Source organism: Sciurus carolinensis, chromosome 11 (assembly GCF_902686445.1).
Source record: "Sciurus carolinensis chromosome 11, mSciCar1.2, whole genome shotgun sequence".
Classification (NCBI taxonomy): Eukaryota; Metazoa; Chordata; class Mammalia; order Rodentia; family Sciuridae; genus Sciurus; species Sciurus carolinensis.
Window position 1 is genome coordinate 91,510,268 of NC_062223.1, and position 12,511 is coordinate 91,522,778.

The window sequence follows — 12,511 nt, forward strand, 5'->3', positions numbered from 1 at the left end:
CCCTGCTTGCATTATATTTTTTGAAAGAAATTGTTCAATTAAGATTAGAAGCATAAATTCAACAGTTTGTAGTTTCAGGATTTGGAAGTTGAACACAACACTGATTAAATTAAGTCATCTTCAAATGAATTAAACTTAAAACTTTTAACTATCTTTAAGAAAAGTACATCTGTTGGTTGAGAGGCAGAGAGCATAGAAATTTGGAATGAATGCTAACTTTCTCTATGTTTCTTACAATTATTGTGTCAGAGAGAGAAAAATATTTTATATGGGCACCGGAGTGATCAGCTACTGTAAGTAAATCTGCTCTCATCCTAATCTTTCTTTTTTGTTCCTGTATTAAACTTGCCCAAATGGTTGAGAAAGTTGGTGTTAAAAATAAAGCTCATGCTCATCTCATTTTGTCATTTGTGTCATAGAACAAACTCATCCTGTCTATATTGTCCATATCTTGGTTTGTACTGCAGGAAGTTAATAGAAAGATTAGGTAAAACTCAAGGGAACAAGTTGGACTATACAAAGCCCTTTCATATTTCTTATTCCTTTACGAAGACGGAAGAAAACATTTTTCCTCTCACCCCCCCCCTATGTATTTTGTTTACAGAAACATGGATTCACATACCTTCCAAGAATTCCAGAGTGAACTCACATGCCCCATTTGCATGAACTATTTCTTAGATCCTGTCACTATTGACTGTGGGCACAGCTTTTGCCGACCCTGCCTCTGGCTCTGCTGGGACGAAGCCCAAACGCCAAGGTGCTGCCCCGAGTGCAGGGAAATAACAGACAAGGCAGACTTCAGCACCAACATCGTCCTCAAGAAGCTGGCTTCCCTCGCCAGACAGGCCACGCCTCGCCCCGACAGCAGCTCTGGGGAGCAGCTCTGCACCGCACACAGGGAGGCACAGGAGACCTTCTGCGATGTCGACAAGAGCCTGCTGTGTGCGCCCTGCTCTGACTCACCCGAACACGCGGTTCACAGCCACAGCCTCAGCCCCGTGTCATGGGTGGCGGAGGAGTGCAGGGTGAGTGATGGCTGAGAAGTAACTTAAAAGCTGCCGGATCAGAAAGATGAGGACCCATGATATTGAGGCAGATGAGCATGCAGACGATGGGCGTGGTGATGTTTCAGTGTAAATCTAAAGATGTATATGTACCTTTAAATGTTCAACAGTTTAACATTGTAATCATTACTAAGTTGCATGCTCTTGAATGTTCCCCTAGAATCATTGTCCAAATAACAGGGCATGGGGGCCAGGCCAATAATCCTTGCTATTCAGCAGACTGAGGCAGGAGGATCCCAAGATTGAGGCCAACATGGGCAGTTTAGCAAGACCCTGTAGTATTTTTTTTTTTTTTTTTAAGGGACTGGAATATGGCTCAGTGATAGATGCTTGCCTACCATGTGTGAAGTCTTGGATTCTATCTGCAATACCAGAAAAAGAAAAAAGTAAAAATAAATGTATTTTCCAAAAACGTAGAATCGGGGCAGCAGTAGAGCAGATGGGCAGCACTAAAAACATGGGTTTCTTTTACTGCAGGCTGAACACTTTCATAGTGAGGTTATGTAAACACTGATTTCTCAGGAAATGAACTGTATTATCTATAGACCCCCTTCAAACACTCGTGTTTCTGTTGCTTCTTATATCCCAAGTTGTAGGATCAAATTAGACTAATTTGTAAAAATGTGACTCTCTTCTAACTCAAGATTACTGTTCTCCCAACCACTCTTTTTTCCAATACTGATAAAGAATCAATCCAATAATACTGTCTTCCCTATCACTAAAGCCTATGGTTATTTTGCAGGAGAAACTTCTGAGGAAAATGGATTCTTTATGGAAAATGACTCAGGAGATGCAAGATAATCTAAACGAGGAAGTTAGCAAATCAACGTCCTTTCTGGTAAGTACAAAAAGGTTTTCCTTGTTTTTATGCAGAATGAAATGATGCTCTCAGCTAAATTTGAGTTATCACTGAATGATAGTGTTTTCCTCTCAGAAAAAGCAGTGGTTTCTGGTAATATTACAAATGTACTGGCCAACACATGCTAATGTGAACAATGCTAGTATATGGGGTGAATGAGGTATGACTGGTATTACTAGTCTGATTTTAAATATTTACATAAATCTTCCCAGACATTTAGGAAAGACAGTACTGAACTACTTAGTTGTGAAGAAGAGAAGGGAAACAGAATTCTACTATGGGCAAAGTGGAGTGTTTTCTAAAATGTATAATATTTTGTTTATGTAAATATTTAAAAATATTTAGAAGAATCGGACAAAGAAATAAAAGAAAAGGGAGAAGATTCAAGTAAAAGAGGAAATAATACATAAGAACTCTGGAGAAACATCACAGGGAGATACCCTGGGACCGCTCAGAGGTCTTGATTTAAACAGGAGGACGGCAAGAAACAGAAAGGGCAGTAGACAGCATTAGTACATATTTAAGACACTTTGCAGGCATGAGACAAGAAGTGTATGATGTACTTGCTTGATGCTAAGACAATAATATTTGTAGTTTTACATTTTCTTTGAGAGTAAGGACATCTAATCCTTTTAAATGAATATCTGCAGGAATATGTGACTTTAAGGAAGAACATGATTCAAGCCCAATATCAGATGATGCATCAGTTTCTCTTTGAGGAGGAGCAATTTCAACTGGTGACACTAGGTAGACAAGCAGAGGAGATTTTGCAAGAACTCAGGGACAGCGAAATCAGAATGGCCCAACACAGAGAAAAGCTGAAGGAAATGTACAGGGAGCTGACTGAGATGTGCCACAAGCCCGACATGGAGTTGCTCCAGGTGAGCAGGGAGGGTCCATCCTCAGAGACGGAAGTCCTTGTCTGGGCAGTGTTGCCTGCAGAGAGCACTATGCTCAGCTGAGTGACACGAGCTCCTTCACTCCTGTCATTGTCCAATCACTTGTTTCTGTATATTCTGGTAATCTTGGGAGTTTTTTAAAGCCTTTTAGAAGATACCACAAGACAAAATTTCTGTGTTATCAAGAGTACTATTCCCATAGAGAAATCATTCAAAAACTCAGTGGTCATAGGAAGGTTAACTTTGTTGAGGAAATACTCAATTTTGTTTCTCAAATCCATCACCACTCTGTTATCCTGCACGAAAGCAATTGAAGCTTTGCCCCTCTCCTAGGCAAGATGGACAGAATTTGGTACCCAATTTCATGCACTATTTTTTCAAGTAGTTCACCGTTTAGTTTTAATTGTCAGATGTGGTCAGATCTCTCTTTGGGAATAAGACTGGGAGATGAGGGACATGGGAACCTAGGTCCTGTTGTACCACCGCACAGACCCTTTCTAAGCTCCATCCTCTCAGTGCACATCAAGACCGTCTTTCATGTTTACTTAGGGCTTTGTTATTAACATAGCTTCAGGTGATTTCTCAGAGGGGAATAAAAAAAAAGTTACTGAAAAAAAAGAATACCAGAGGGTGTGGAGAAGTATACTTCTCATTATTAACATTATCTTTTTCTTTTTTCTTTTAAGGGCTTAGAGGACGTATTTGAAAGGTGAGTTTTATAATAATGATTTCTGATTTATGAGAAAGTTGTTTTCTCATTGAAGAAGTGAATGTTTATGTTTTCAATTATTAACATTGTTTTCAATTATTAACATCTTTTTCTGAAATTATTTAATATTTTGTTTGAAAAGAGGCTCTGAAGCAATATGTTCTTTGTCTCAGAAATTTTCTTCTTATGTGGATGAATTCAAATATACTTAGAAATGATTTGACACTCTAGGCTTAATTTCACCCATTCATTCTATCTTCTCCAGCCAAGCCCCAACAAACCTTGATAAGGAGATTTTCCTAAGGTATCACGGAGAAGCATCCTATTCTAATAAGGTAGAAGGTTGAAAAGACAGAAAAGAGTAATATTCCCTAAAGATAGGAAGGGGAGGGGCCTTCATTCCCATGAGTAGCAATGACCAGATGCCAGATCCTGTTCCATCACAGCACACCACAGGTGTGGGGAGATCTCAGAAGGGAAGGGCTGCCTGAGAACCCTCAGGATCAGGGCTGCCAGACTGTAACAGATCCCCTCAATGGGCAGAGATGATCATAGCTGCTTGTTTAAGGAACATTCCTCTTTAGGAATCAGTGACACTATCATTGGTGACTTCTGTGAACTGAAGTCCCAAAGGCTTGGCCTGAACTTTTGCTTTTGTAAGATACTCAGGATCTTTGAGGGAACGACACTCAATGATTTTTTAAGTTAATAATGTTTGAAAAGAAGGGGATTTGATTTTATTTATTTTTAATTTTTTTCATACATGTATATAGGATAATAATCTGTCTCATTCTACCATCCTTCCCATCCCCACTGCCCCATCCCTCTCCTCATTCCCCTCTGCATAATCCAAAGTTCCTTCATTCTTCTATACACACCCCCCCACTATGATCAGCATCTGCTCATGAGAGAAAATATTCAGCCTTTGATTTTCTGGGATTGACTTATTTCACTTAGCATGATATTCTCCAGTTCCATCCATTTACCTGCAAATGTCACAATTTAATTCTTCTTTAAGGCTGAGTAAAATTCCATTGTGTATATACGTCACATTTTCTTTATCCATTCATCTTTTGAAGGGCATCTAAGTTGGTTCCAGAGTTGAGCTACTGTGAGTTGAGTTGCTGTAAACATTGATGTGGCTAAGTGACTGTAGTATGCTGATTTTAAGTCCTTTGGGTATAAACCAAGGAGTGGGATTGGATTTTAATACATTAAATTTAGAAAAAATAGCATCTATGTCCCTGAGAGTGTTGAATAAAATGTATACCTAATTCACCAAAAAGGGAGAATTCTGATGAAATATCTTGGAATAAAAAGTGGTACTTTTGTAATGATCTTGTGGTTAACCTGTGGTTTTGAACCTAAAACTGATGTCATTCTTTACAGGATTGAGTTGGTGCAGAGACAGAAGCCCCATCCAGTGAACCCAGAGCTGTCTTCATTGCACATCACTGGACTCCTGGACATGCTGAACCATTTCAGAGGTAAGAGTGAGTCCTCTGGCAGCCAGGCTTAATTGTTTTAGGGGGTTCCTGACAATCAACTGCCTACCATTTTTAGTTTTCTCACATGAAGATGGTATGTGGTTTTCCAAAATATTTCTATCTTCCTTCCCTGCCTAGTCATAATACAATAATAAAGACCACACTTGTTAACTTATAGCTCAGATGTATATTTTAGTTCTGATATGGAGTACAAGAGAGGAAAAGCATTCAAGTATTGTGGTTACAAAACTTACTTCTCAGAGCAACAGTGGATATTTTGTGTTATTTCAGTTCATTCTAATTTGAAGATTTAAATATGGTACTGATGGTTTTTTATCTATTCTATATCCCATTTATATTTGTGATATGCATTGAGCACATAGAAATTATTATAAAATCCAAGTTTTAATGAACAAAAAAATGAGTTAGTTTGCCATAGATAGAGCAATTTTAATACTGTCAGATGGATTTCCAATCAACTGAAGGTTGAGTGGTCTGTGAAAATGACCCAGCCATGTTATTGCCCCACTAGAGAGGAGGTCTAGAGAGCAGATAGCTGAAATCCAAGTTAGAGTGAATCCATGGTCTCAGCAGATAGTGTTAAATCAGAAGATTCTTTTCAGTAAAGTATGTGGATGTTGCTTTCTACCAAATTAATTGATGTTTGATAATGCAGCAGGCATAATCATAGCAAAGTGATGTCTATTAATGGTAGACACCAAGAAAAGTTTTTACTAAAGAAAAAAGACTTTTGGGTGTGTCCTGAAACGAACCATGCAAAAGTAGATATTAAATCACCCCTTCACACAGCACAGGATACCTTTGGTTTTCTTTCATTTGGCACTACAGTGTGAATATTTCTGGGTGTTATAGAGGTGATAGTGACCCTTCTTCATACATGAGCACATCTGAACTCTCTCTGCTCGCTACCATTCCTTAGAGGAGGGACAAATAAAGAGATTCCTTGGGTAGACAGCTTTTGCCCCAAGACAGGTAAATGCCTTTTGCTGACCTGATGTTTGTTTTTTTGTGCAGTGAATAATGGAACGATTCAAGGATGGGCCAATTGCTTTATGAACCTTTCTGAGGAAATTAGAAATATGATATTTGGAGATGATGGTGCAACTGAAGATCCCCAGAGTGTGGAGAGTTATGCTGCATGGAGTGTTGAGGCCTTTACTTCTGGTAGACACTACTGGGAGGTAGATGTGGCAAAGGCCTCCAACTGGGTGCTGGGTGTCTGTAAAGATTCCATGCCAAGTGACAATTTTGAAGGGGAGAAAGCTTTTCTCCTATATTCCTTGAAGAAGAACAACCACTGTAGTCTCTCCACCAACTTTCCACCTGTAACTCATTTTATACAAAGGCCTCAGGGTCGAGTCGGGGTGTTTCTGGATTACGACAATGCAACTATGAGCTTCTATGATGTTTGCCGAGGTTCCCTCATATGCACTTTCTTTCCTTCCCCCTTCACCTCCCCTCTGAAGCCATTTCTCTGCCTAGGTTCCCCATGAATATTGAGGTTTTACTGGACCTGGTGTCACATGCCTAAAGCCTTAGGTACATGGGATGTGACACGAGAAGACTTCATGTTTTGAAGCTAGAAAGGGCATTTTAGGGAGGTTTTAAAAGGGGGGAGGAAAGGGGTTATAGTCCAGTAGTAGAGCTCTTGCCTAGCATGTGGGTGACACTGGGTTCATTCCATGGTACTAGAAAAAAAAATAATAAATGGTCAAGAAAAATAAAAAGATGAAAATGAAATTAGGGAAAAAAAAGAGAATTTATTGGTGAATGCCCAAGTCTGAAGAACCTGTGATTCTTGGGCCTTCTCATGTCAGATTAAAGTCTATGCATGATTTCTGTGGACTGATTGTAACTTCTGGAAGCATAATCACTTCATGGTCATAAACTGTTATAACCACACTGAATTTATGAATTTGTTTATTAAATGATTTTTTTGTCCTTTATTTATTCATTTATTTATAAGCAGTGCTGAGAATTGAACCCAGTGCCTCACACATGCTAGGCAAATGCTCAACCGCTGAGCCACAACCCCTAGTAAATGTTGTTTTATTAAACATTTGTAAAACCTCCACTATGTGATTTAAAGTTGTTTTTCAGTCCCTTCAAAGAAATTCAATACCTACTAACATTAACTCCCCATTATCCCCCACCACCCCCACCTGGAAATCTCCTAAATATTTAGGTCTTTATGGATTTGTATATTCTAGAAATTTCATAAAAATTAAATTATATTTGTGGCATTTTGTGTCTTGTTTCTATCATTTAGTATAAATCTTCCAAGGCTCATCCACATTGCAAACTAAGTGTTTGATCTACATATTTGAGCAAAGCTGTGGCAGAAGAATGAAGTGACATATCTTAGCTTACTAAAGAAAAGAAACTATCTAAGGGTGCTTAAATTTCTCTTAAGTTTGACCTAGTTGGGTAGATCCCAGTTTCTGAGAGATTATCATTTCATCATTTCTCCACATCCTACTCATTTAGCACATCTCAGCTCAAAGTTGTTTCAGGGAAGCCATCCTGCTTCCATAGACCAGGGTAGTTCCTCTGATTATACACTCCAAGTGTATAACACCATCTCCTAATATTTGACAAACTCATCAAATTCATAGTTACTTATTACTACTAGATTCTAAATTCCAAGATAAGAAGGGCAGTGTTCATCATATTTACTACTATAGTCTCGTTATCCAAAATGCAATGTTTAGAACATAGTATATGATACAAATGTAGTGAAAGGGCAGACTAATGAAAAATGTCTTAATAAATACTATAGTAGCATTAAGAATGCTTCTCAAAATGCAGCTAACTAATTAGGACAGAAAATACTAATGAATAATGTCAATGAAAGAAGTAATAGATTGATTTCCAGAATCATGATCTGCTATGGGTTGGATCTGAAAGTCCCTGAAAGGGCTATGTGTTTAAAGGCTACTTCCTGAGATGAGCTATTGGTTCACCAGGTATTCAAATTTTTGCTGTATGCAAGATGAAAAGTGATTCCTCAGATGGATGGCCCAGCACTGTGAGACCTGTTGAGATTGAGTTGCAGACACTGTAGAAGCATTGAAGATGGGACATGGATTTTTGTCTTGGTAGTAAGTGAGTCAGATCCCTGAGCCTTCCTCACCTAGGTGCATCTGTGCACTTCCTTGCAAATCCACATCCCTCAACACGATTGCCATTGCTTAAAGGAGAAGGCAACAAAGCCTCAACTTTGCTCCCTCCTGCCGCCTTCCTATGTCCAGTGACTGCCATCACCTTAGTCCAAGAATAGAGGTAAAAGTAAAAACATGGTTAAGACTGAGAAGGAATCTGAGCTGCTGTTCCAAGAGGATCACCTAGAGAACACTCAGGTCATCCAAATATGGGGCAAGAGGTGGACAAGCAGGAACATGACTGGAGGGTTGGCCTGAAGAGTCTGAGTGTCGGGTACAGGTGGAAATGGATTTGCATGCACACCTCAGGCATCACAGTGAATGGTATCTGGCACTATCAGGATAACAGAGCTGACGGTCTCCTGAAGACTTCCCAGAGGAAACTCAAGTCTTAAGGCATAATTAGGGCCAGCCTTCTGAGTGTCCTCAAACCAACCACCTGATCCATCTTGCTTGGTGTGTGGAGATTTTTATGCTAACTTGTAGGTCATTGACATCTCTTTCATGATTGTGTTTTCTCATGAGAAACATGAAGACAAGAATATGGATATGGATGTAGTGATATGTCCAAATGGGACTGATTGTGGAATTTGGTATGGAATATAGATTTTGAAATAATAATAATTCGGTTTCTGGCAGTTGCAGAAACTGAATGCAAGGGAGCTCCGGTGACCTTGACTGTGGAAATGCTGAGCTCATTTTTAGCTCTTTGGGATCACATATATGCAGGATTCTCTTTTGAACTGATCAGAAAGGTTATGTGAACGACATGATTTTCAGAAGTCACACACATGAAGTCTACACTTTAAGCGCTTTATAAGCACATGAAATAAACTTCGTCAATTATTTAATTTTGTACTCCAATTTATGAATGGAAGAGCTGTGACTGAGAAATATAAGAAAGAAAATGTCATGCTTCAAGTATATTAAACCCTTACTTTTCCTTAGGGAGACATTCTATGATGTGCAAAAAATTTTTAGAAATTTATTTTTATATTGGGTATTTAGGCTTGCCCTTCCTTATTTAATTTTTGTCATTGGGTCCTCCACTAATATAAACTTAGGACTGGGATAGTTAGGCCTTATAACCACATTGGAAATTATAACACTTTTTTTCTTTTATTTTTTTTTAGTTGTGCTGGGAACAAATTCAAACTCAGGGCCCACCAGAACCCCAAACTGCCTAGGTTCTGCAAGCACTGTACCACTGAGCCCCAGCCTCATTCTTCCCTGTGCAACTTTGAGACTCATCCAGGCTGGGTAGGGTGGGGCACAGCTCTAATCCCAGCTGCTGGGAACCTGAGGTAGGAGGATTGTAAATTCAAAGCCAATCTCTGCAATTTAGTGAGGCCCTAAGCAAATTAGTGAGATCCTGTCTCAAAATAAGAAAAATATAGAGTCAGGAATATGCCTCAGTGTTAAAGTATCCCTAGGTTCATACCCTGTACAAAAAAAAAAAAATTAAAAAAGAAAAAGAAAAAGATTTATCCATGAAGCAGCTTATGAAACTTTTATTCTCTTGTTCTCCCAAGAACTGTTAAGAGATAAAGAGTAATACAAGACAGAATTACCTTCACATAACTAAAAAACAAACAAATCTCTGAAATTTTTGTTTGATTGTAACTGAAGTCTCTCTGTGTTGCTCAGGTTGGTCACAACTTCCCTGGCTCAAGGCTGAACTCAAGTGGTCTTCCTGCCTCAGCCTCCACAGTAGCTGGAATTACAGACTGTCACTTCATTTTAGAGTTTCTCAATTTTTAGTATGATCAGAATCCACTGGTAGTGCTTGTTATACACAAATTGCTTAGTTTCTGATTCAATAGTTCTTGCCTGGCTAACAGATTGCCAAGGGATAATATTGCTATTGATCTAGGGACTTCAAGCCAGGAACCACTTCCTGTGATATTTAATATATATTTTTTTCTATCTGGTTAGAGAAAGGATAGTGTGGACTTAAGTGTGAAAATCAGACATATATCAATGTTTTTTTGTGTATGTGGAAGTTTAACTATAGGTAGAATAATGTGTGGATGAATATTGGAAAGGCAAAAGAATGAACTATATAAATTTTCTAGTATAATTTTGTCAATTTGGCAAGCCCTAAACTTCCAATCCTCCTGAGTAGCTGGGACTACAGGTGTGTATCGCCAGGTCCAGTCACGTTTGCCAGACGTTTGCAATTACATAAAAATTAAAAGTCCTCCCTAATCAAACAATTATTTTACAATGACCTGTTAGATCTAACAGTAAGAATTAAGTTGTGTGTTTACATTGTAAGGAAAAAGTAATCATAGAGATAATAGATTCTCAATTTTTTTTTGACCTTTCTCATATTCTCTTTAATTTTATAATTTTTTTTTATTTCCTCAAAAATACTTTGAATCCTTCTTAGAGAAGTTTCAGTTAAACAGATGCCAGGAAAATGTGTCTCAGCTTCGAAAATTAGGAATAATTGAGAAAAATGAAACTTATAAGGTCTTGGGAATTAATTACAAATATTTGATTCAAACAGTAATGCAATATTTTCTTCAAAGGAAGATGGAAAAGTATTGCCAACAGGTCAAGTACTTTTATTGAGATTGTTTGTCCAATAAAAAACATTTCTTGTCCACTTTCCAGTTTTGAAGGAAAAACTGAAAAGCGTTCCCATCAATTAACAATGTTGCTTTATTAATTGTTCTTTGAAAGATACAAATATTTGTTGAGATATTAATACTTAGAAACCATTTTTAATGATGACCCCTTCTGTTATAAGCTTAAATAATATGGAATTCTGAATGCTTTTGAATTCTATTATTAACAAAGGCCAAAGACTTATTGAACCAGCTAATTGAACTTTTCATAATGGATTGTCAATATAGAGATTGCAGATGCTGTCTAATAGGGCATCGGTAAGTTCACATTTGAGGAAATACTGTTCCTTCTTGAAAGTGTAATATTTAATTACTTATTAATTATCTGTCTTCTCATATATTGTATGTTTTGTAAGGGAAAGGATCATATTCTCAGGATTAAGCACAATGAGTGGCATGCTATAGCTTCTCAATAAATGTCGATTGAGTTAGTAATCTAATTTTTTTTTTTTTTTGTACCAGGAATTGAACTCAGGGGTACTTTAACACTGAGCAAACATCCCTAGCCTTTATTATTTTTTATTTTGAGACAGAGTCTCACCAGGTGCTCAGGACATCACTAAATTGCTGAGTCTGACCTTGAACTGGTGATCCTCCTGCCTCAGTCTCCCAAGTAATGGGATTACAGGCATGCACCACCACTGTGCTCATTAGTAATCTAATTTTTATATGGGAAGATTAATCAATTTGGAAAATTGTGCTAAATAATACAAGTTCTTCTATTAGTTAAACCTCAATTATTAGAATTAAGAAAGGAGTAGAAAAAAAATTCTCCAAAAAGCTATTTTAATCATTAGTTTCCACCTTTTCTCTCCAACAAACCTTTATGTAGAAGTAATTTAGATAAGTCTTTTGAGAGCTATGTAGCAATAGCAATGTTTTCATGAGCACAAGATTTAAAAAATAGCCAAAATGTCTAGAAATAATAAATTACATAACTGATCCTCAAAATGTTTATGTGCATCACAAATAAAATTAGATATTATTTGTGCATTGAGGACACTCTTGTCCCAATGTTTGACACTATGTAGTTATTTAAAGCCATATATTCTATATTTTTAAAAAATATTTTTTAATTGAACACAATGCCAGTTCTTTATTTATTTTTATGTGGTACGGAGGAATGAACCCAGGGCCTCACATGTGCTAGGAAAGCAATCTACCACTGCCTATATTCTATATTAATAAAACAGATTAAGTATGTCTAGATGCTCCATGTTTGAGGAGCATAGTTATTTCACCAGCTGTTGCACCTTTTGAATAATTTTATTCTAACTTGCTGTATATGCTGCTGTGTCTCTGTGAGGGTAGGGGGTAACTTATTTTTTAAAGAAAATATCCATGGAAAGGTGTTTGTCCCTGAAACAGAAAATGCTAGAGGCATCAGTTGAGGAATGTGTAAGGGATCAATATCTGAAGAATCTGAGGTTAGTTGGGCTTTAAACAATATGCAAATATCCTAAAAAATCAATTAGTTCAATAAAGATGTTTGTTTTATAGTTAACTTTCAGGAATTTTACAGAAGTTCCAAAAGAAAAAAAAAAAACACATTAGATATATCAGACAATTACACTGAAGAGAAATAAGATAGTTGCTTGCAATAACTTGTTAAAGGCAAAGGAAGATGCCTTGCCTACGGCCATCAGGACTGCAGACAATGCAGCAAAGGTAGGGCATA

General features: G+C 37.5%; 1 protein-coding gene across 1 annotated transcript; it reads left to right on the forward strand.

Moving 5' to 3' along the window:
* Positions 1-608: 608 nt before the first annotated feature.
* Positions 609-6,532, forward strand: LOC124959626 (tripartite motif-containing protein 64-like). Its single transcript, XM_047518009.1, has 6 exons — positions 609-1,025; positions 1,807-1,902; positions 2,574-2,843; positions 3,509-3,531; positions 4,921-5,018; positions 6,054-6,532. Exons 1-6 carry the CDS (start codon positions 609-611, stop codon positions 6,530-6,532), a joined length of 1,383 nt encoding a protein of 460 aa, XP_047373965.1.
* Positions 6,533-12,511: the final 5,979 nt, after the last annotated feature.

Excerpts from the sequence above, each read along its gene's own strand:
- LOC124959626 (XM_047518009.1), top strand. The coding sequence starts at position 609 with ATGGATTCACATACCTTCCAAGAATTCCAGAGTGAACTCACATGCCCC. Across the intron at positions 1,903-2,573 it reads GCAAATCAACGTCCTTTCTG|GAATATGTGACTTTAAGGAA; the intron begins GTAAGTACAAAA and ends GAATATCTGCAG. Across the intron at positions 5,019-6,053 it reads CATGCTGAACCATTTCAGAG|TGAATAATGGAACGATTCAA; the intron begins GTAAGAGTGAGT and ends TTTTTTGTGCAG.